Raw genomic sequence first — 27068 nt, forward strand, 5'->3', positions numbered from 1 at the left:
CTGAACTGGAAACAAAAAACTGCATGCAACATGCAATTTTGTTGCAACGCTCTTCAAAGAAAACACAAGTGCACACTTGAGTTGCTTTTATTTAAGCCCCGAGCAACATTAATGAAAAATACATTAAAATAAGGGTGTTCACACCCCAAAGTACAATATGACCTGTTGATAAAGAATTATATTTTAAATGTAGCTCAGAAGTATTAAGTATGTCAAAAAGGATAAAATATTAAAAATTATTTGAGGGTAGCTTAATTAATATTATGCAAGTGCTGCACTCAATGTACTTACTAGCAGAAAAATACATAAAACTTTGATATTTATTTGATTCCAATATTTTATGTCCTCATTTTATAAGAATAAATGCGAATAAAAAAAAATTTCAATATATGTCTCTAAATATTAAGCAAATATTTGTATGTTCTATTCGCTTTGTTCCTTTTAAGTATAATATAGATGAAAGATATTTTTCTTACAACTTTCAGTTCAATTAAATACAAGTCAAATACTCTGTATTAAGTTCATCAACATAAAAAACTCACTCTATATAATTATGATCTAATAATGATCTTAATATTAAGTTCAAAATAATAGTTAGTTCATTGACTATAATCATTGACTGATTATAGATTTGATTATAGAATTTATAGATTTGTAATCGATATTCTCGAGATTTATAATAGGTAAAGCGCTATAACACGCTAGTACAGCGTGTAGTTAGCTTACTAATATATTATGAGTAAGTCAAAAATGGAGTGTTGAATATTCAATAAACAGATTCAGTTCTAAAGTTTTGCGGACTAAAATCTTATTTTGGGATTAGTTGATCTTCAATTAATACTGAAGATTTATAGTAGTAGAAAAAAATAGCTATAGGTAGGACATATTAATATTCAACATTTGACAATATCAAATTCTCTTCACTTAAATTAAAGATGTCTGTTTTGTAATATTCAACAGTAAATAATATTTTAACAACTTTTATGCATATGAAATTTTGGTTATTGGAAAATAAGATATAATAGGCATATATTAAGAAACAGGGTTTTGCGATCAATGCGAAATTGATGACATTCATCGAAAATGTTTTCTATTTAGAAACATAATTTGGTGTTATTGCTACACCTTTGTTATATTTCTACATATGTATATAGACTGAAATTTATATTAGAATAATGTTAATAACCTGGGTTATCTCATTAAGAGATTGATAAAATTTAATGAAAGCGATTTATTATCTGAATGTATCTAATGGATTTATCTCTATTTTTAAAACATTTTTTCATATTTCTACATTCAGGGATTCATTAACTAAATTTTTTGTTAAAAATAAATATATAAAAAAATTTAATTTTTCAATTAATTAAAATAGAATGAATTTTTGTTGTTGTAGTTCACTACTTTTCGAAAACCCTCTTTTAAAAAAATTCACTTAAGCGAATTATAACTGATTTTTAATCCAAATCAAGTATCGAAAATATATTGTATACTAAAACTGTGTAGCACTGATTTAAAAATAGATTAAAAAGCTAAGTTATCACATTGAGATACTGATGACATTTCGTTAAGATTTCGAATAATACCTACTGAAATAAGTGTTTTGAAATCCGTTTTATTGGTCAAATTGAATATGTCTACCTGATGTATATTGATATTATTAACGCAAGTTCTGACTTCTTCAACTATTTGACTTAATCTTATTAAAAAATATTTCCTTTTTAATACGTGATATAACTTCCAATTTTCCTTAAGAATTATATATTTATTTAGCGATCACTTTTTCAATGTATTGTCGTTCACACTTTCGTCCACTCTATGATTAGAATAAAATCAAATCTGGTAAACTCAGTTAAAAATTAAGTGACTGTGACTCGTTTGAAAATTGTATTCTAAATATATTTTTCATATATTAAAAATAAAACTTATATATATTTTTAAAAATTTTCTTGAAAATGTTTCATTTTACAATTTGAATGAAGTTGGTTCGAAATTTCTACTCCAGTGAGAATAAAATATTTTAAGCAAAATTTGATTAAAAATATTTTGGCATGCAATGGTCATAATTGAAAATTCATTTTAAAGTGCTACCTTCGCCATGTGTTGCACTTAGAAATAAATGTTGCACGATGATTGCAAACTCACACAACTTTGCCACCACCCGCTGTTGCAAGCACTTTTTGTGGCTGCCAATATTGCGAATCTGAAATTGCAAACAAAAAAAAAAGAGAATTTAATTTCAAATTTATATTTAAATTGAAATTATTTATAAAACGTATATTTTTTGTTGGCTTAAAAATAATTTAAAATATTGCAAATGCGTTGTTTATGGGCGAAATCGTATTAGCGGTAAGTGAACACACCTAATACTGCTTTATGGCGGATTTGTGCAGCCAATACACATGTGCTTAATTGCATTTATCGTTGTATTGTGTTTATCGTATTTACAATATTCAGATACTCAAATACCCAGATACTCGTAAATGCTAAAATAATAAAGTTAATTTCTATAAATCTATTTCAGGAATGCCAATATCAATTTAAAAATCGTCGCTGGAATTGCAGCACTACTGAGGATAACACAGTGTTCGGCCCGATGACTGGTTTGGGTAAGTTTCAAATTTATTAACTTAATTGAATTATTGAGTGAGTTTATACAATTACCAAGCCAATTTATTTACCTGTAATTTAAACACAAACATTTTATAAATTACACTAATCGATTTCAATTTCATTATCTAAACACTCAACCACCACCAACACCAACACCAACAGCAACACTGCCGTTGCATACTAGAACAAAGAATTGTGTGCTGGCAACTCCAACCAGCTCAGACTTAATTAAATGATGAATAATATTTTCTGTCTGCAAAGTTATACAAAATAATCAACAAAATCAGCATAATTGTTTACCTTTGTGTAAATGTATCTAACGTTGCTTGACTTCAAATAAATTTAAATACATAAGCACGTATAATGCCATTCTTATCTAAGCTATAAAATCAGACAACAAATACTACACCGGTTGTTGCCATACACAAATATTCTACAACGCACCATTCCTAATCTATTTATTGTCGGTGCTGTCGTAGGACTTCTCTTGCTTTCTCTAATAAATTTGTATCCTTTTTTTGAAAACTTTTTGTCTAAAGCTGCGCTTCTGTTAATAAAATTGATTTGACGCAAGTGACTGTTCTTCCTGTGAGATAAAACCTGATTTTATATTGTAGATAGTTTGGGTAAATTAATTAAAATGTTTTCCCATAGTATTAGTAGCAGGATTTCTTCAAAAGGACATTCGAGATTTTATTGAAAATTGTAAATTAAATTAAAGTTATTAATAGAACTTGTAAAATCTTCTTCTAGTAGTTCATACTTTTTCTCTTGATTTATTTTTAAATAAATTCAAAGTACTTACAGCTTGGATTATTTTAATGAAAAGATGATAATTAAATATTTGTCTTCATCAAGTAATTAAAATCTTTAACAATACTAACTTTCTTTAATTTTGCACAAAAATGGTGAAGAAAATTACATACGTAGTTCATAGAGTACATAGAGATATATATTTACACATATTAAATAAACTCAGTAAAATCTGAGATAGTATAATACAAATTTAATTAATCAAAAATAATTATTTAAATAAATTAAAATAATTAAAAGCTTAATATTTTTGTCAATTCACTTTAATAAGTACTTTTTATTCTTGTACATTTATCTTAATATTTAAGAAAGTATTTTTCTTTTATATTAAGAAATTAATTCATCTACAAAAATAAAGTGATTATCTAAATATCCTTGTTTGTTTGCAATTTATATTAACATAAAAATCTATTAACTTCTGTATAGCAATAAACAATATTTACAATTTAATAAAAAAAAAATAAAAGATAACGTTTGGCAGTTTAAACGGAATTGCTATGCAAGTTATAAGAATGCAATCTAAACGGATGAATCCTATTGAGTCATCTGTCATTTGGTGAACAAAGTTCTTTTTTATATCTAATTTCTTATTTTACAGTGCAGTAATAATAAGCATCACCAAATTAAGAACACAATCACAGACTTATCAAAAAAAATTTTGCAAACAGTCTTCCATTTAGAACTTATTTTTGTTTAAACGCAATGCAGTTTTTATATCAATAATAAATACCAGTTAAAACAGGGAACATTAATTCTACATGTATTGCAATCTAAAAACAAAGAACATTATAATCATTTATTAAACAAATTTAAATCAACATTGGTATAGAAATTATTTGTTTTTATATACTTAAATGCATATAAAGATAATGAGAATTATAAACTGTTAGTAAATGATGACACCAACCGGTTGACAATAGTACAATACTGATTTGGAGTGAATCTATAATGCGTTTTCTATATATATTGAAGAGGATAGCGTTAAATATCTCGGTATCACGCTGGACAAATGATTCACATGGCTACTGAAAAGAATTAGCTGTGCCAAAATTCTTCATCACCTCCAACCGCTATTCAGAAATGAAAATCTCAATGCTAAGAACAGGAAACTGATATATAACCAAATAATTCGACCGTCACTTCTATATGAATATGTAGCGATTAGCAAAGCCTCAAACACTACTATTCACCAGCCATGGTATATTAGGACGAATGACATCTTCAGGGACTTCAAGATTGATCTCATCAAAAAATACTTAAAGGATAGAGCCCTGAAATTATTTGTGAAAACTAACAGACTTACCAACACTGCGTTATCAAATCTCAGAATGGTTACAGGCTTCTCGGGGAGGTATGTAGATCTGAGGTCAATTATTGTTTAGTCTGATGAAGAGATAAACAATAATCCAGTCAAGGCGTAAAGAGGGGTTTTAAAAATATCTCAAGTTAAGAAATAGTAAAAGTGCTCAAGTGCACTGGCTCAAATAGAAATAAATAAATAATTGAGTATATTATATTATATATTGGGTATTTATTGCGTTTTATATTTCCTTATTTAGATACATACCTAAGTATTTATTGAAAAAATATAGTGCAGTAATAATACTTAAGTACAGCAATGAAATGTTAAAGTTTGCTAAATATATACATGATTCAAATTTATGTTTAAATAGAAAATTCAGTTATAAATACAAAGCATAACTCATTAAACTATGTTTTCTATCTTTAGTTTAGAAATTTAATGAAATACTGTTTTAAGTTTTGTATTTGAAATCTTCTTCTTACTGAAACATTTACTCATATGCGTTACTTATTCTTAGTCAAGAATTTACGTTTATTATATAGGATTAGAAAATATCTACAATGCATTGAGGTGTGATCAATTTAAAATATATGTATCTGACATTGCTATAGCATTTATCAGCTATATAGCATAATAGTTGAATTAGTGGTTAAAGTTATACCAGTATCTGCAATAAACATATTCAAGGCATTAACTGATTCAAATGGGGTAAATCAACCCCAGCTGCATTTTGTATTTTGTTTATGTATGTGCAAAATGTACTAAACTTTAACTAAAACTTTACTTTAAATTAAGCATAATTTAAGCGAAATGCAGTGTTGTGAAAACAAAACATTAAACGGAATTCAAATTAATTATTCAAACACTTACCCCAGTCACATAAACATAACCATTAAGGAAGATAAAATCAACAAAGATTGCAGGCAAATTCAAAATTATAGTACAGGAGTACAGGCGTTTGCTTGGCCAACTGAAAGACACACCGAGCAAATATTATACAACAATAACAAAGTGAAAATCTCAGTCATAACAAAAACAATAACAAAATAAAGAACAGAGAACAGAGAACAGAAAAGCGCAAATGTTACATTAAATAATAAAATTCGTATTTAACTCATTCGCATAACAATGGCACCGCACCGTACGTAAACGTTAAGTAAAGTTTACGTTTGAATTACTTAAAGCGCCGCAACTAATATTGTCTCTCCCATTACCCATTTCCCACCATCCAGTCGTGTACAGTTCGCTGTAGTATTTTGTCTCATCTCATATACCAGTCTAAAAGTGCCGCAGTTTAGAACACTTGTACGCTTCTTCTACAAGGAAGGACTCGACTCGTATGACTACCCCCGGTACATGACGTTTCCAACTATTGCTGTGCCAACTGCCAACTGGCAACTGGCAACTGGCATTGCTGTTACTGATATGCTCAAGTGGTTAGAGTGGATCCGTTTTGTATAATTTCCTACACTTCCACTTATTAGTAATGCACGCTTCGCTGACAAGGAATTAAATTTAAAGCGTATAAATCTAGGCGCGTTAAATGTTGTGCAAGGGAAATGTTCTTCCATATACTTATATGTTACTTCTCGGTTACCATGCGAGCAGGAGCGTTTACGTTTACGTTTACTTTTATCGTTGCAAGCATTACGTATAGTATTTTGTGGCATACTGAGATTTAAATAACTGCTACTCGTACCGATTTTCGCTCATTGTCTACTGCTGCCATATAATGTCAATGATACCTTTTGTTTTCTTTGTAATGAAAATAATCTCAAAAGGCCAACAAAAACATTTGGGAACTTATCTATTATTGCCATAGTACAGCGTTTAGTGTTATGCGAAGTAGAAAACGTAGGCGGGCGGAATGGGGACACCAGTGTGCAGACGATTTCCCTCTCAACCCAACCCAAGCCAAACGCTCAACGCTCAAAGGTTCAAATGTAATAAATGTGCGTAATACTAATTTAACAATTTGTTGCGGTTTTAAGTTATGATGCCGATTGCAATATTTATGCCTGCTCTCAAACCGAAAAGTGTGGTTGTATCTATGTGAGCCAGTGTCTGCATGTATGGGTTGATGGGAATAAATGCGGGTTTCGTTTTTTTCATTTTAGTCATTTAAGCTTTTCGATTGGTACCAGGGTGGATTTAGCAAATAAAACAAAAACCCCTTTTGTATGTGTTTATGATATTTTTTTGGATATGATTCGTTTCGCTCATAAAACTTGTCGCAAATTTTTTGGGTTATTTATATAGAAATTGTTTTTTATGGTTTGCATTTTCGTAATGTTTTGACAAAAAAGTATGGAATTTTTAATAATGTTTTGAAAAGGTTCAAGCAGATAAATATTATGCCAGAGTATCAGGAGTAGTAGTTTGGCAGAGTAGTAGTATGCCAGAGTATCATATCGGTTATCTTTTTTAAAGAGGAATTTAGAGATTTTTTTAATTGTTTTGAACATATGTGTATGTATATTAAAGATTATTTTTATATTTTAAAAAAGCACTCATCGCAAAAGTCTCAACATTTCACAATAAAAAATAAATTAATATAGCAGATTTGGTGTTTTATGATTAATTTTATGATTAACTTTATGATTAATATTTAGTACAAATGTGGTTTAAATTTCGAAAATTTAATAATTGTCAGGGTACTGGGTTATTCACATATTTGGAGACTCTGAAAGTAGACGTTAGTGTACGTCTATTTGTTGTTAGATTTTGAGATTTTATTTTATTATCTGTCCGTATATATGATCTTGGTGTTAGTGTAAAACAAAACATCTTTTGAATATTCCGTACACCAAATTTTAGTTTGCTTTTTTTGAGGTTATCTTTTTATAACATACCTGTCTATAATTCGTCCATAACATACAAATGATCATCAAAATATTTTAAGACTCACTGAATTCAAGTTTTGTCAGTATAAACACTTTGCGTAATCACATAAACAAAAGTCCAGTAGTAACAAATCATATAATCATATCCGGAAAATAGTTTTATAGAGCCCATAATAGATAATAATCAAAGAGTACTAGGTTTGGAGAATGTGGTGGATATGGCAGTACCTGTCATACAAGCTGCGAAAATGTTTGACGAGTTATCAAGCCTGTAAGGGGTTTCGTACTTTTTTGTTGGAACAATACACCTTTTCTGTTGATCAGTACTGAATTATCCTGTTAAAGTTACTTATTCATTTTGCCCACCCGATGACAGTCAACTTCAGAATTCATAGTTCTGTACATATTGTATGTCTTCTGATCTTTGCTGATCGTACTGTTATAACCATATATCTACCACATCCATAACTTACATTTCAAGAAATATTGAAAATCTAGTAGCTGTAGCCATTAGAATGATAATGGCTTCCTCATCATTCTCAGAATTGTTTCGCCAATCACATTACACAATATATGTTAAAACGACGAATTTTTGTGAATGTAATGGTTTTTGAACAACCTCAACTACCTCATTGCCTCAGATATGACAATTTTGTTTGTTCGCATTTCTACCAAATGAAAAACAGACTCATTATGGAAGAAAATTCGGTAGGTCGTTATTAGATTCGTTATATATTTGTAAAATTTATGATATTTAGCGGTTATTAAGCGATTCAGATAATGTGATAGCAGAACTAAAACTAAAGTTATGATGTCTTGGATGATAATGTTGTCTTACACATGTCACTTATAGGTATAGTGTAACCAAATCAGGAAGATAAAATGAATAACCAATTATATGTGATTTTATTTATTTTTCTTTACATACATGAATACATGAATCTCATAATAGGATTATATTTGTATAAAACTGTACACTTTATTAAACAAATAAATGTATGAAAATAAGTTTATAAAAGTATTCACAAGTTTGTATGAATATAAAAATTAAAATACAACTAACTTAAATTTTGAATTTATGAATAAACCCAAGAGATGTCATTACCACATTGTAAGTAGTCAAAGAAAAATGACCTCTTTAGTAATGTTTAAATATGAAAATAATTAAAATAAAATCAATTTACAAAGTAATTAAATAAATAAAATAGTCAAGAGTAATCAAGAACATGTTAGGAGAAAAAAAAAAAATTAAGATTCATATACGAGTACAATTAAACAATTAGAAATAAATATCGAAAATAGTAATTTCCACACAGAAAAAAGGATATGTTTGGATTCCATGTATTATTACTTGAATTGATTTGTTTTACATAAATTGTAAATATTGAAATAGCAATTATAATCAATCGAAGATGCGTTTTTGGTATTTTATTCACAGTAGTTCAAAAAAATTCCTGCCTCTTGTTTTTATATCTGAGTTCTGACTATATCGAAACAATGAGTGTTAAATAAAAATAATAATAAGAGTTTTAGAGTATAAATTGGTAGGTTTTTTAAAAAGTGCTAGCCTAAGTACATATTCACATTGAAATAAAATAAAAAAAACTGTGTAGTTAGTATATATGCAATGTATGATATATATAATTCGAGAAAGCATAACAATCAACAAACAAATATTTACTCAGCACCAAAATCATCAGCAGTATTCTGTTTATGTAAGCAGTATCCTTTTGTTTACTTAATGTGATGTCAATATAATAACTAACATATTTCAGAGGAGAAGAGAAGAGAAGGGAGGGAGCCTTTGTTTATACTCGTATGAAGCAAACAGAAACTAACAATAATAAGACGTAAAAACAAGTTGGAATGATTAATTAAATTGACTTCGAAATCATTGGTCAGATTGGGAACAGAGCAATGACTGCATTTTAGTCATTCGATGATTCAATGCCATTTCTTCCTTATTGAACCAGTAGCTTGCTTACTTAACGAATGTTTATGCACTCGTTCAAGCTCATTTTTTTGTGTTTTTGAAATCATAAGATAAAAATCAAAATTTTACTAAAATTGACTATTATAATCGATAAAAAACACATAAGGAATAAACTAGTATACCCATATATCTATCTATGTGAAAGAAAGGAAAATGCAAACGTTGTAATTGAAAACTGATGACTTTCATGACAGGATATGCAGATAAGTTTATGTGTGGAGAGTAATTCAAAACAGTTGTGTTCTAAACGTATAGAACGTATTTATCGTACACTAATGCTGTGCAAGCCCTTTTCCTAACCCAGTACACGCGGTTGAGTGGTACTTGAACGTGTACGTCGTCGTAAATCTCCATGGATTTTGTGAAATGTTTGTACAAAACGCAGCTGTTCCCAGAAAATAATATGAGCATATCATGTGCGATAATCTTTAAGCATTCTTTCCTATCCTTCGTTTTTGGTATTCAATCATTGCGACTGTCAACTTGCTGGGCACTGAAATCTGTCTTGTTTGTGAATCAATACGATACGATTTTGAAAATGTGCCGATTTATGCGTGGCTAAGCAAAAAATGAATTCATTTCAGAGATTTGAAGGTCTCATTGACTTTTGGTTTGCACTGTTTATTTTAAGGTTTATTCCATTTTAAGGTCTTTAAAATTTTTTTTTTTTTGCTTTTGTTTCATCTCATCGTAAAAGGGGATGTGGTTTGCATTTATATTAGGGGTATATTATTGTATAATGCTAACACACAGTTATTATTAGATTTTTCTCAATTTTTACATGATGGATTTTGCATAACGAATTAAGATTTCAGTGTATTATATTTTCAGTTGATTATGTCGTCAGCTGGTAACTTTGATTTGTTATTTATTTTGAAGTAAATATAAAATTTCTTCAAGAACTTTGTACGAGGAAATCGTTGACATTTCAATTAAATATCTTCAATAAAATGATTGTTGCAAAAATATTTCCGGTAATAATATTTACAGCAATTTTTTTTTTTTTTTCATATTTTATGTACACAAAGCAAATCGGTTTGCTTTATAGAACAAATCTACTCAATCCGTATAAGTATGATAAACAATTCTATCAAGTTGGAATTTGAACATTAATAATAATAATAATGCCACAGAGTTTTGTATGTAAATTGCATATTTAATTTATTTTAATTATTATGTATAAAAATAATTCCATAATGCAATTCAGTTCCGAAAATGGTAGCATTTGCTGCATAAAATTATATAAATATTTTATATTATTTGTAACTAAGTTACTCTGGAATAAATTCACTTTAATGTATGTAGATAGCTACATTAGTTATACTTACAAACAAGCTTAACATTATTTTCCAGCTTAACATAAATAATCATTAAAGGTTGAGCCAATATTAAAAACTTTAAGTAAATTATTATAACGATTGAAGGCTGCATAATAAACCGTCTCAATATGTTGTGGAAGTTCAAAACTGTAGTATTAGAATAGAATTTTATGACATGAAGTACATTAGGGTAATAAAGTAACTGATCATGATCTGAGCTAAAAGAGTTCCAAAAATGCCTTTAACTGATCCTAAATCGGTCTACAAATATACAAAAATCTATTCGAATAAAGTTGTAAGAATAATTAATTATAATATAATATTGAGTCTTTATAAAAAACAGTCTTTAAAAGTTATAAAAGCTTAACATTGTAATATTAGAATGGGATCCCAAGACAGAAAGAACATTAGGATAATGAAGTCGCTGATTATGATCTGACCAGAAGAAATTCAAATATATCCTTATACGAACCCATTTTAAACCCTTATGCGATTTCCTAAAAAACTATTTGAGTGAAGTTATCAGCAAGTGTCAGAAACAGAAAGTTTGTAGATCATTGGTTAAATAATGCGGTCTTCGTTAAGCAAAAAATTTTCTTATTATAGTAAAAGGAATATTAAAAAGGAACTTTTTTAAGCAGACTTAATCGAAGGAAGGTTACTTTGGAGGTCGCTGCATTCTGAGGTATCGCTTTAATAAGTTTTATCTTTCCTACACTAATATCTGTGCATTTTGTGAAATAGATCTTGATAATTTAGAACACATTTTTTTGTGAATATTCAGCTCTTAGCAGTGAAAGACTTCATTACTTAAGTTGCATTGTTGTATCTACATAGAAACTCCTGTCGATCGTATCACTAATTATACTCCAACTAATCTAAAATATTAACATATAGAGTTAAAAACAAAGAATCTATAGAATTATGCGTAGTGGAACCATTTTTATTGCAGTACATAATAATAACATGTAATTCTATATATAACAACAATTTCTGTTAGACGAGTAGCTTAAGGGTAATTAAAAAAAACGCCTTGAAACCGAAGAATGAAATATTTTGTTTCAAAACAATCTGCAAGCCTTTAATAGGGTTTTAAACGTACTGTTTTATAGGTACGAAGATAGTCTCTGTTTTTATAGATAGTTCTTAAAACTTAAAAATCTTTCATAGCTATATTCCACACCAAGACCAAAAATGATCAATGTTGGACATTGAAAATGTCTTTACAACGAAATGGACTTACTTGTACACATTTTGATGTTTCAATGAATTGCAATTAAAAGAATGTAATTATAAAATAAACTCCTGCACTTCGATCATGCAAGCAGTCGGTGCCTAATTTGACTTTAATGTATATATTAACATAAATCAAAACCAAACAGTATTTGAGTAAGAAATTGATAATAAGAATAATATAACAAAGAAAATTCATTAAAAACCATAAACTTTTCAAATGATAGAAGAGAAATAAACAGGGTACCAGCTCCTAACGGATCAAAGCACTGCGACCAAAATGTTAGCACAATTTGCTTTGGGATCCAAACAAGTTTCCGATCTACCATAAAAACCATTTATAAATTTATTACTTTACTCCTTACAATGTTATTTATTAAAAATTTTAACATCTTAAAAAATTAATTATTTTAAAGTTAAATAATAAATAATTTTTAAAATGAGTTAAACCACATTTTTTTAAGATATGTACATATGTTAGTCTCATTGAAGTATTGTTCAGATAAATCACTCAATTCAATTTCAAAGGGTCTAAAAATATTTGAATGTAAAAAAAATATATATTTATTTATGAGTCATAATTAAAATATAATTATAAAAAATATAAAATTTATAGCAAATAAATAATTAAGTACTCAAAATTTATAGCAAATAAATAATTAAATACTCATGTAAACATATAAATATTTATGAAAGTGAAATTTTTCTATTATTTTTTTATAATAATACTACATAAAAAATATTTTGACCATTCGGTTTTCCCTAATACGATATAAAATAAAAAAGCATACTATGCCATTCCTGTCCAGTGACACGAAGCTTATAACTCATGCCCTTGTAATCGGCTTAAATCAACTTTTCATTAAAACTTACTCAACCGCATAAATATAAGTCGAAATCGATGTTCGAGAACCGTTGTGTACCCAATCGTTATTCTTACCCAAAACCCAAACCAAACCGAGCTCAACTAAGTAGCAATGTTATTTGAAAGCAGAAAATATTTAAGTGGTTAAGTAATAAAAAATATCTTCTATCCAAAAGTTTAATATGACAGTGTCACTGTGACGCATTTCAAAGGATGAGATACGTAAAACAAGACGAAAAGGCAGAGCAGTAAAAACATAAAACTTTTTTAATAGAAATTATTAACATCAAATGCATTTGTGAAAGCTGCTTAAGAATGATAATTTTGATCAACTTCCACTGAATATACTCGTAACTATTCCGTGTTAGTTTGGAGCTCTTAAGTTTTCTCAGCAGCGAAGGCTGCCAACTATCATAATTATTAAGTCGGCATCTTCTCCTCAAATTGATTTGACATTCGATGGCATTCATTCTCGTGTCTGTTGCTTATATTAGTAACATTATACAATACATAGTTTGTATCTGTGAGATACACTCGGAAGATGCTGTTGTTACTGGCAGATACTCGGCATTATATTAACTTTATTAAATCTTCATTATTAAAACAAACTTTATCATTGTCGACAGCAGTTAATGACAGTTTGCTTATACACCTTAAGGAATATTAAGCATCTGTTGTTGCAGGCGGCAGTGACTTTGATGTGTACGAGCACAGGGCAATCGAAGATATTTACTTAAAAAGGGGCACAATAACTTGAAAACTCTTATCACTTACATTGTTAGATGTCAAAGCTTTATAAATGCTTGTTTCTTTTTTGACTATGACTGTGTTGTTTGCTCGGCATGGCACTATAAAATCCAAAAAATGTAAATTGGCTGCCATTTGTTGCATGCCTCAAGCATCAGCTATATTTTATGTTTAATGTTTCAAATTCAACCTAATTAATTTTCACCAAATTTTAATTTTGTCTTAGGTTCACCGGAAATGGCATTTATTCATGCCTTGGCTGCCGCCACTGTTACAAGTTTTATAGCACGTGCCTGTCGAGATGGTCAATTGGCTTCGTGTGGCTGCTCGCGCGGTTCCAGACCAAAACAATTGCACGACGATTGGACTTGGGGTGGATGTGGCGATAATTTGGAATATGCGTACAAGTAAGTGCCTAAATACAATTTAAAATAAAATGTGGCATAATAATTTTTAAAATTAAGGAAATAGAAAATAGAAAAATGAGAACAAATTTTTTATTTTTATATTCACACTTCAGTTAGATTTTTTATATTAATTTAGAAAAATAAGCGTAAAAAATTTTCATTAAAATTAAGTGCAATAATAAATCTGAGGGACCCCAAATCATAACCTTAAATATCTGTAATTGCACTAGACTGTCATTATTTTTGCACCCTTTCTTTTTTTTTATACCCTATGCACTTTATTTAAAAGGCTGTTTGGTAGCCTTTTACGTATGTGTTGAAATGAACTTATATCCTTTTAGTGACACTTAATAGTTAAAGTTCAAAACTTTAAATTAATATTTAATTATTATTAAATATTTTGCACATTTTTAAATAACTGTGAAAACATATTAAGAATAAAATAGAGCTCTACTACGCATTTAAATAATCTTCTAGATTTCTAGACTTCACGGGAACTCAAGACATTTTTTGTCAATAAATCTTCAGTTTGTACTTACACTCCATATTTGCTATGGAGTGTAAGTATAGCGTGTATAGCGATAACTGCTGTAATCTGCAGTTATCGCTATATATGCAAATAAGAAGAAATAATATACACACCGTCTTTTGAATTATATCAGCAATAATATAAGTCAATTGAGTAGTTACTTTATATACTACTTACCAACTATTACAGACGTGAGTCGTCCTTGACCGCATCGAGTAGCCTCCACCAGCCAGCCCGATTAGTAGCTTGCTGTCACCAGTTGGTAGTACCCAGCGCCCCAAACCATTGGTCACCTGGTCTTTGAACCGATGATGCGGATTACCTCAACCGCGTTTTCCACCTGCGGATACCGAATCAAACACCTTTCTAACTTGAGCACTTTCTTCCATTCGCACGACCTGACCAAGCCAGCGAAGCCGCTGAATTTCGTATGTGCTTAACTATATCAATGTCGCGGTATAGCTCATAAAGTTCACTGTTCCATCTAATTCGATACTCGTCGCCAACGCGTAAGAGACCATAGATCTTCGGAAGATATTTTTTAGTAGTTTGAGTAGTTAGTATTGAACTTTTTCTCGTTTAAAGCTTATAGTAATTGTATGAGCGGTCTTTCTATAATAATTTGATCTAAGTTGTCCAACAAACTATTTGTTGTTCTTGCTGCAGTTCTGACTTTGTTATGCAAAACCAGCTATGCATTGGTAATTAACTATTCACAGAGCTTTGTATATTAATTCGTATCTTTATTTATTTAATACTAAAGTCGTCAGTAGTCTCAATCATAAACAATTTTTGATTTGATTTTATAACGCCTTTTAGTTAGAGTCAATCCAAAATTTTAGAGATTGCCATTTTCATATCATTCAGTTCTATTAACACATATTGCTTAGGGTGTCCTTATGCCTGTTAGTATTTGAAACATTTTCATTGATATAAAGAAAATCGTTAAATATTTTTACACATTTGTTTTCACTGCGAATATATAAAATTATTTTTTATTGAAATTACACATAAATGCAGCAGAATTTTCACTCAACTCTGGCACAATAATTTATTGTTTTTCCAAGTTCATATAATTTTTCAGATTTTTGTTGTATTTTTTTATTTTTTTATATTTTTATTTTTATTATTATTATTTTTTTAACTGTTTCATATATTTGGCTGTCTCAGTTACGTGGATAGCAAACGTTTTAATGCAAAAATTTGACGGGTTTCCGTGGGGGTGCATAAATTATGGTGGACCTCAGTTTCTCCCCACAAACATTTTCAGTTATTGATGCAAATATGTTGTGGTAAATGTCTGGCGGAGAAGGCCTCTTTGTGGTGTTCCGAGAGTGTATTTTGTTAATAACAGTACTTATTTGTAATGTCAGTTTGCCAGCCAAATTATATCAATCATAATATTTTGTTTTAAAATTTTAGTTTTTTTATTACGGCTTTCCGAACGTGTAATAAATTTGATTTATATATAAAAATTGCCGGGGTTTTATGCAAATCTTTTTTCATTAATATGAAAAGGTTAAAACGAGCAATTGGTGCTATAACGTACTATTTATTATATTGCTTTTTTACACTCTGATTAACTAGACTGGGAGGGATTTGTAGTTTAATTTGACTGCATGGTCATAATTCACTGAGTTAATATTAGCCTTTGGTTTTTTGCAGATAATAAAAATATAATTCTGAATAAAAAGAAAATATTTAAAACCCCACATAATTGATGCTGTAATCCACAATGTTACGGACAATTCAGCTTTAAGTCCAACTAAACTTTTTGATGACACTAAAATTACAAAATTACGTTTATTTACTCTATTGTAAATAAATATAAATTTTAATGCAGAAAAAAAATTCAATTTTTTAAGATTAAACATCTTTTGTACAGTCAGTAAAATTTCTTTTTAAATATTATTTCATGTTTTACATTTCGAATGTTTTTAATAATTAGTAAGTTTGGATCATATGATCCTGTTGAGTTCCTATTGGTTTCTGGATCCTGAATGAGAAGTCCCCTAAGTGGTCTTTTTGAGTTTCGAGAAGAGCCAGAAGAGTGACACGATGCCAAATCGTTATGAAATTATGTTAGTTGAATTTATGGCAAAATGGTCTCGAAGAGCCAATGTAGTATAAGACGATGCATGATCTTCTCATAGTCCTGACATCTTTTCAAGAATAGTTTTACGTAAACTTTAACTTATGTCTAAAATATATTCCTTGTTAAGAATTTGGTTTGACAGAGGATATTCACATCCCTCCCCACTATAATCAAAGAAAACTGTTATGACCTTGATTTATGAATGGCTTCAGCGCTATTTTTTCAATATTAGCTTAACTTTAGCTCGGTATTCGCTTGATTCGTCAGTTGCTTCCGGACCATATGATAGAACAGGTCTGCTCTCAAGTTCAGAAACCATTGTTTGACAGATTTCAATGTTTGACAGTCTTAATTTTCCAAAAAATTAAGTGTTGTTGGCCTTAAACGAGATTTGATTCTTCGCAGACACATAACATCTTTGGAAATTAATTAAGAAACGATGCTTCAAACACTACTATTCGCCAGCTAGAAATTGCAAAAAGCCAGGCTCTGAGAAGACTTTTTAATGTACCATGGTACATTAGGACAAATGACATCCTCAGCGGCCTCAAGATTGATCCCATCAAAAAATACATAAAGGATAGAGCCCTGAAATTATTTACGAAAACTTATAGAATTACCAACACCGCATTACCAAATCTCAGAATAGTTAGATGCTCCTCGGGGAGGTATGCAGATCTGAGGTCAATTATTGCTTACTCTGATGAAGTGATAAACAATAAACCAGTCAAGGTGTAAAGAAGGGTTTTGAAATAACTCGAGTCAACATAATAAAAAAAGTTTATAGTAATATTGCAATAATAATCATAGTAATAAAACTGTAAGTCAGAGTAGAGTGTGTTTCATTCTTCGTAGTCAGTAAGTTTTTAATGTTAAGTAAGTTCAAATTTGCATAAGCAAATAATTTCAAAAAATGAATATTTCAATTAATGAAGGTTATGAAATGAATAATAATAATAATAATAATAATTAAGTAATAAAAATAAGTACTTCCTTCCAATTAATGAAATTAATTATTTATTTATTGTGAATCTTTTAACAATAACTTAGTGTGTGTGATTTACTTATTAATTGAGTTGCTGAATTTCCGATTAAATTACTTTTTATGAAATAAACAAAATATATTAATTAATTATTAAATAACTCTTTTAACAAATAACGAAATATTATTAATACACGCGTGTATATAATGGTTTGAAGAAATTACTTATTTGAAAGGAATAAGTATTAAATGGAATTATACTCAATAGTTTTATTTCATTCTTTCATTCCATAAAAAAATTTTTTTAAGCCAAAAAAAACTATTCCTTGGTTGCCTTTTACTTTGTTTATCCTCTGTTAAAATCCAATAAAGAAATAAATGTGATTGTCATGACTAACCAAGTATTGTATTCACATGTATTGGTCTATCTAAGCTCTAAATACTCTCCACTGTTTCAATTTGCACTATAACTTTTCTGTGCTCCTCTTCCAATGGAAATAAAACAACCCCAAAAATGTGCAAGTTGCAAATGCCGATGCATGGTTAAGGCAAAGCAAAAGAATTAAGTCCTAGCTGTTGTAGGCCAATTGCTCCAAATGTTCAAATATCCTTGAACGTTTGTTACATTGGCATAAAGGATAACACAAAACACTGAAAAGAGCGCAAACTTTTGCCTAAGCTTTACAGTGAAATGAAAAGCTGAGCGCCCAGCAAAAGAAAAATTCAAATGTGAAAGTTTAGAAAGTGAAAAATGAGTAAAGGATTTATTTTGCTTTCGTTTTAGAATAGCACATAGAACATTGTGAAACGTTATGAAAGTTAGAAATAATATACAATGCACCCAATAGAATACAAAAAAACGTGATATAGTAGTAAAAGTTTATTAATAGCTTCGATAAAATTGACTAAAGATGACTGAGTTTTGTACCAACGTTAACATTTCTATACGTTAACGTTATACTTCGCATATAGGAATATGTATCCGGGATATGTATATGTCTGTTGACATATGTATGTTTAACAGACATTTATTTCCGGTTTCTACTTGCTACCAAAGCTTGTTTACCTGTTACATTAGTTTGAAAAAACGGATAAAAATCAACAAAAATCATTAGGGCTTCCGATAAAACCGGAAGCCATGGTAGAAATATGCACGTATTGAACGTAAACAAACGCTAATGCGACACATTAGACTTGATTTAATGCTTCACGAAATCACATCCAAGAAATTAAATATCAACCAGACGCCACATTTGCAATCACGATTTTATGCTTCCAGCATAAATTTTGCGCTTTTTTCTAATTTGTGACGCGTGCCATGTTCCTTTTCAGCAGGAGCACAGCAAAGTTGTGTAAGTGGATGGCTTGTGGAGCACTTGGAGCAAATATTGAACGCATATAACGAAGAGAATAAAAACGTTGTGGTTTTAGGAAAAAAATACACTACAGTTCACTCTGTAAATTGGTTTTTCTTTACAGTCATTGTTCAGCTAAAGTTTGTGGTAGTGAAAGCTTTGCGCCTGGTAAACACAGCACGCAAGTATATCGAATTTTATTTTTTAAGTCAATAATGGAAAATGTACTTTCCTGTATTAGACCAACCATTATTCAAGAGAAATTTTTCCTTCTTTTAGTTGTCATTTTCATTTTTATTAAGTACTGACAATAATGGCAAAACTTTGCAATTCATATAACGTGCACTCTTGGACTTAGTTCGATATTAACCTTCGTGGAAGCCAATCGGAATCAGGACATTACAAAAATGCTCTTAATCTCTAAAGAAAGTACTTTCAATGCACATGAAAGCTTCGAAATAAATATTCAGGATTAAAACAAAATTACTGTAATTATTAAACACCACATACACACAGACCCCATACCGGCGCATATGCAAGCGAACATAAACTCTGTTCGCAATACAGCAGCTTATGGGCACCTAAGTGCCACATAGCAGTCATAACACAAAGGAAGAGGTATATTCAAGGATTACCACAAAAGTCGTGTCAATACAGTTTAAATGACGCCATTAATTTTTGTTGCCTTTTCAACGTAAGTGTTTACGTTCCTACACAACGCATGCACTCAGCCTTACGTTAAACATATGTGTAAGTATTTACTTGGCTCGGAAATGGCACTGCCGCAGTACTTGTGTCTTGCTATTCCTCTTGCTATTTCTATGTGTAAACAAATAAAAATTGTGGTTATAAAACGCACACAATTGTGGTGCTTCTATTAGGATACCAAATTCGGTTGCAAGTGCTTCTCCATTTGCTACGGAACGTAACGTGTGGAACATGTGGGTGGCTCGGCGGCTTGTTTATGGAAAAAGGGTGCTAACTCTTATGTGACAAATGCTCACACAATCACACGTTATTGGCCATTGTTGGCCTTTGTTCGCAGTGGTATTAAAATACTTACTTCTGCTTTTGAAGTCTTACCATGTTTTATTGGAGTCCATATTGCTCCTGTGATTGATTAAAAGGACAATTGTGTACGATATTTTCAGCAATAAAATGTCCTTTATTGAAAGGTAGCAAATTAAAATTGATATATGGCAAGTACACGAGCTAATAAAAAATAGCTAAAGTAATTATTTTGATGATGACTTGTACAACCTTTTGGATTTTGCGCTGTAAAGGTTTCTATTAAAAATTTTATGAACGAATTTTATATACAATTATTGAGTTTTTGAATTAATGTTAGGATGATAATGAATAAACTTCTATATTAGTAGTAATTTGTCAAGGAGAAATTGTGAAGAAACAATATACAGATTTTAACCTCACTATAAAAATGTGTCTATTGAATTCAAAGATAGAATACATTGAGCAAATGTACCTTTATCACTGGAACGAACTTTTTAAGGGTGGGAATCACAATAAATATAGTAACAGAAAAAAACTCACAACATATATTCTGCTGATTCATAATATGAATGTGAATAATAGTAAAACTTTAAAAAGTCTTACTTTTTAAGTTTTTAGACGCAAAATTTATTAGTAGGATGCAATCTATTTTATAAAATTCAGACACCTAAAACGTTAAGTAATGGTTTTAATAGTGACACCGCTTCCCCTACTAGGAGTTACAATTAACTCTTAGGCTATTTTGATATCACATACTAGATAATGAAAAATTATGTTTTTAAACCAACCTGTGCGGTTATTGATGAAGATTACTTTTTGGAGTTCTATGTTTTGGACTAGTTTCGTAAATGCAATTTTAACAGTACTTTCTGCATTGGAACTGAGTAGAGTTTTAGGTTTCTATTGGAGTCCGTTTTTTTGAAAAAAAATCCTGTACTGTTATTGAGATGCCCCGTGAAGACATCAGTCTTGTGGTAGGTTTGCTCACGCTTCACAATGAAATAAGGAACAATACTAGAAGATTGGATGTCCCATTTAATTATTTCTGTGGCAGTTGAGTGCCTCACATCTGGTTTGTAATTGCCCAACACATACGCCGCGCTGATTTATTGTTTTAGGGGCTCTATACTTTGAGGTTCTTAGGTTACTTAAAGAGCTGCCTCTAAAATGCTTTTTCAAAAATTTAAGATGGTTTTTAAACCTCTTTCTTATAAGATCAATATGCTAAAGAGTAGCGTTAGGATTGCCGGTATCACTCAACCTAACCTATTTTTTTTTTAATTTTATGATACATCCATAAATATTAAATTCAAGTGAATAGTTTTATTTTCATATGAAATAATCTTTTTCTATCTTATTTTGTTTCCTTTTGTTTCTAAACATTCTATAATCTAAAAAGAAATTGTGTTTTTTTTTTCGATTTAAACAAAATCGCACTTATCAGTTTCATAATTCTTATGAAAACTTTAAGAATTTTGCATATGTTTTGTTACTCATTTTACAACGAACATAAAAAACTAAAAACTTATATAAAAAGTTTTTACTATATTTATTGTTTACCAAGTGAAGAACAGTTTACCGTCCCGTCCCGTCCCGTTCCGTCTCTCCATTCTCATTTCTATTTAGCACATAAAACAAAAGTTTTATTGCAGCATTTTAGTAACATTTTGTTGCTGAACAGAACTCAAATTTGCCTCGAAGTGCACATACATTAACATTTTCTGTTGCTTGTAGTTGTCAACTACCTCTTCATTGCTGTTGTCCTGTTATGCAGAAATGTTAAAATGAAAAATGGCGTTGTTTATTGTCGTCAAACACTTGCTCACTCACACATACAGTCACACATTATGACTGCCATTGTACTTTTTCAGGCGAATACTTAAAAGAGTGCCCCATTCATCTGTGCTAAGATGCATCTTTTGAAAACTGAAAACTTTTTAACAGAAACTACCAAAAAAAAAAAGGATGTAAAATTTGTTTTACTTGGTACTCGTACGTCCGTCCCTTCGCGCTGTAAGCAAAGTTTTTATAGTTTGAAAAATTTCGTTAACTTATGAGTTTTTTTATCTGGAAGTCAATATGTGTTTTCAAACTTATGTGGTTCTTTGGTAAAATATTATATAAACATTTATCTAAGTATCAAGCAAATCCAATTATTTTAACAACAAAATAAGCAAAAATATGCATAAATATGAATAAAATATATTCTTGTGAAACTATTGAAAGAGTAGCTCTTAAATATTTGCTCAATGTGCTTTATATATTTATGTTTTGGAGATTTTTGTTGGCATAATTTTGTTTCTTTTACCAAATGCTGTTTTTTACTGACTGTGGCAACAGTTGCTATTTCTTCTTCCACCCACTGCAGCGATTGTTTAAAGTTAACCAAGTGTAATTTTTTTAAGCACCCTACACTTTCTAAGCTGGCTTCTCGATTTAAGATACTAAGCAGATTAACCGACTTGCAATGATATTTGTGTTCAATGTTTTGTTACAAAATATCTTACTTAAGTAAAGCTTTAAATTTTTTTGGATTTTTATCTAACAGAATATATAATAATATTTTGATAAATATTGATTTATTTAAACTTTTTACGAATTTCCTTAAATGCACTTGTTATACAATATACGAGTGTTTTTGGCTTCCATCCTTCGTCACTTTGAAACTTAAGAAAACTTGAGAAGAGTAGGAGTACAACATGCGTTTAGCATAAAAGTTTAAGTAATTGGAAACTCTAAACGTTGGCAACACTTCAGTAACAAATTGTTAATTAACTGAATTTTATAAAATATACAGAATTTAAATAAGTAAAGAATACCGCACTGCATGTAAAAAGCTTTAGCCATTTTTTGGAACCTTTAATTTGAACTCATTTTTTTTTTATAAAAGCAAAAAGATATAATTAATTTTTTCTTCTTTAAAAAAAATTATTTTTACGTATGTTTCCAGCTAGGTTAGGTTAGGTTGAAGTGGTGGCCTTGTGCCCAAACCCCACTTGAGCTCAAATAATGGCCCTTTGTGATACCACAGATTAGCGTTGTAAATACACAGACTAGAAGACCCGCAATAGCTAGCATACGAACAACGCTGAAAGGCACAACTTCTCCATTTATTTACAGTTAACTGATTAAAAAGATTATAAAAGTAATTACAATTTATTGCTTTAGTTTTGTAATGATAACTGGTAACTGAAATACCTTAGGAATCCTTAAAGTCAGTTTGTGTAATTCTCGTTACCAATTAAAGTTCTTCATCTTGTGTACTTTCGCGAACATCAATCCAGTATTTCTTTCACTTTGGTATATGTATTTTTTTTTTGTAATTTTATTTTATTTTTTTACAGAATTTTCTAATAATCAACTTATAATAGAGCTAACAATAAATTATCGTTGCTAATTGCTGTATTAGAAAAAAAAAATAGATAGTTAATTGTCCTTAGCCAAAGCTTCGTCCAATTTCGTTTTCATGTCGGGTATGGTACATGATATTGGGTTCAAGTTTTATTAGTGGTTATAAAAATATACTTGCAGTCCATGTTACGAGTATTTTGCTTCAAACAATTGAAAGAAGTTATATGTTCAGATTTTGACATGTGAAGCATATATCTTTTGGTAAATAATTTAGTCATATTTTGTAACTCTTTGGCTATTAATATATTCACTTCACAGCACGTATTTATAGTAAACTAGTGTAGGCTTAAATAAAATATAATAATACTTAGTGATAACTTTGTTATGTATTTTTTATAAGTTAACTTAATTTAATAAATAGTACTATTTATAATTTTTTAAAGTTTTATTTAATTCATAAATTTTGATCAAACTAAAACTGTTTAGATAACTAGTGACTGTTTTTTATTCATTTCTGTAATGTCAATAAAAAATATATTACTGTGAAACTCACAAAGAAAGAAAAAATCTAGTTACTATATAACTGGGATTTTAAATCAAAAGATATTGTTAGGTTTAACAATAGCTCTAATTCCTTTAATTGCGCTTATCGTAAATAAAGAATTTGGTTACTATTTAGTCGGGATCTTGAACTAAGACTTTTTATTAAATTTATCAATAGCTTTAAACTTTCAATTGGCTTACAGTACTTTTGCCAACTATAGCATAGTAAATATTATAGATCGCAGTACATTCTAGTCTATATATTTTTTGATCTTATAAAAGTTGTATTTTTGCTACTTAATCCTCTTTTAAAGTAGCAAACCAATTGTTCTCCAATAACAGTTTTTTCCTGTAGCTGAACTTGATCTATATGTTTTGTATTCTAGCAAGTTTTCCGATCATTTCATCTTTACTATATAAACCCAAATAGTGAGACATACTTTGTGAATTGATTTTCGTTTTTGTTGCTCTTGTTTTTTTGTCTATCAGCATTTCTACTCGCAATTGTAAGTGAATCTATTAGTGTCTGGCTGGAAAAGTTGAGTGAATTTTAAATTTAAGTGTTTACACATATAACTTCTTTTTAAATTTGTTTACTTTAAATTCTAAGTTAAGAACAAGCTCTTAGCTAGTTTATAAATAAATCGGAAGCATCGGAAGTTAGTATCTGTGCTAACGTGGCAGTAAACTATAGAACGACATGGAACCAAACTCGGCTTGCTCTGCCGAATTTTCTGAAAAGCATGGTTATGGATGATCGAAAAGGAGCAACCGGAAGACTTATTAAGTATATGTTTCAACAAACCAGGCCATATTCCAATATTGGTATTGATCAGATACTTGCATTTATCAATGCATTGACTTGTTCTGATAAGCCCATCCTTCTGCCCATAATTACAAGGAATTAAAACGGTTTTTTAGCTAATTGAGAAGAATTCGATTCACTTACCATTTCTTGCTACTTAATTACTTTAGTGTTTGTTTCGAATGGTTACATTTATTTCCAAAGTGTTTTAGTGCTTTGTCTCTCACATATTTTTAAACAGGTGTCAACTTCGTTGACATGTCTGTGAAGATCTGTACCATTTAGATCATATAGAAGACTTTTCATTGTACGCAGCGGAACATAAACATAAATAAGTTAACAGTTCTGTTTGAAAATGTAGCTCACAAGTGGCAATCAAACAAAAGGACTGTAATATTTAGATTAAATTTTTTTATATTCTTTACTGCACATTTTGTAATCTTTTTATTGGTGTAACTTTTGGCGCGCCTTGTTTCCGCATACAAGGACTTTACACAACTCAACAATGTTGCCAAGTTATTGACAGATAAGCCTCGGGTATGCAGCGACGAGCATATGCGTGTAATGTTACTGTTTTAATAGCGTTTCTCGGGTACGAGGCAAGGAGGTGATAATAACGGCACGATGTTCGCACAACAGCTTTAAGGCCTTGTTATTTTATTTATTTTTTGTTTATTTTACTAACTTATAGTATATTTTTATATGAAATTTTTTATAAGTTTGTTTGCTGCAAATGCATAAACATGCTCATATATTACATCAGAAGTAACTTAACATCAGCAAATGTTTCACTAAAGACTCAAATTGTGTCGTGCTGATTTGTTTACATTTAGGGTTAATGTGATGGAGTGTAGGAAGCAAATTAGGGTTTTTAACCTTTTAACTAGAATGTGTGCACAACACGATAAGACTAAAGAAGCATTAACATATATGAACGTGAAGCACATTATTCTCACAATAATGGTTCTTTTCTGACTTGAGGCAAAGAAATAAGTTATGTTTTTATAGTTTACCAAGTAACTATGAGTACTCGTACTTGTAACAAATTAGTTGCATTTATTATTACAAGCTACAAGCTTTTTATAATCCTTTTATGAAGAAGAGTTTACTACCAAAACTAATTTTTTAAAACAACAGCTGCTGGCAATACAAAACACAAAAAATCTCTGTTTTCATAAATTTAATTCTTATTCTAAAAAGACTTAATTCCCAAAATAAATCTCTAATTTACCTTGTTTTTTGAACAAAAACACATATGTCACATATTTTTTACTGCCGGCTATTTAACAGTTGAACCCTCCCAAACCCTCCTCTCGAATATGTTGCAAACACACCCTGAAACACTCCGCAACACAGCGTTTATGTAAATCTTATCAACACTAAAAACATTCCTTCAGGATATATGCAATTACAACAAAGTGCAGCAAATGCAATTAAGCTTAATGGTTATTCTCGAAGGGCGTTTTGTTGCTATGTTACGATTTCTAATTCATGGCCAACATGTAAATTTATTGCACAACAACAAATAATAAACAAGTCCTGTGGGGTAAATTTGCGGCATTTGCTGTTGAGATTTGCGCTTGCAGATAAATTATTATGGTATATGGTGTATGTACGAGTATATATGTATGTATATATGTATTAAGATTAAAACTGACTTTAAAGAAAGTAAGGAAATTATATTCGAAGCAATATGCTAAGCAAATATTCAATAAGCTCAAATTTAAAATTCTATTAATTTCGAGTATATATATTTTTTATAGGTTTGCTACTGATTTTATTGATATACGTGAGAAGGAAACACGACGTGGTACACGTGGTGCTGGTAATCCTGAACGTAAACGTGGTCGTTTTCATCAAAGACGTAACCAACAAATGCAAGCAGATGATGCTGGCGCAGTTGCTGCAACTTTTAAGAAAATTAATGTTACTACAACGACGATGAAATCAGCACGCAACATAACAGCAGCAACAACTTTGAAAGCACCAACTAATATATCAACAACAACAGCCAGTACAACAATAGAAAATATCAACAATGACAACAATCAACAAATTTTCAATAAAACTGTCAAGAATGATGCAAACAACATGAGTAACAGTGGTATTAGCAGCAGTAGTAGCAGTAGTAGTGGCAGCAATGACAACAGCAACAGCAACAGTCAGTTGCCAACAGTCGTGACAGCAAGTTCAAAGGACACATTGTTAAAGTCATCTTCTGTGGCGCCACCAAAACAGGAAGAATCATCTGAGGAAGACACTGC

General features: G+C 30.0%; 1 protein-coding gene across 1 annotated transcript in view; it reads left to right on the top strand.

The window, feature by feature from the left end:
* The window catches only part of LOC119674067 (protein Wnt-5-like), a 106834-nt gene that overhangs the window by 79651 nt on the left and 115 nt on the right, over positions 1–27068 (top strand). The window contains exons 3-5 of the mRNA XM_038085191.1: positions 2522–2606; positions 13953–14133; positions 26568–27066. Coding sequence (XP_037941119.1) covers positions 2522–2606; positions 13953–14133; positions 26568–27066 — 765 coding nt within the window. The remainder of the gene's footprint in view (positions 1–2521; positions 2607–13952; positions 14134–26567; positions 27067–27068) is intronic.

This window comes from Teleopsis dalmanni, chromosome 2 (genome assembly GCF_002237135.1).
Source record: "Teleopsis dalmanni isolate 2A chromosome 2, ASM223713v2, whole genome shotgun sequence".
NCBI lineage: Eukaryota > Metazoa > Arthropoda > Insecta > Diptera > Diopsidae > Teleopsis > Teleopsis dalmanni.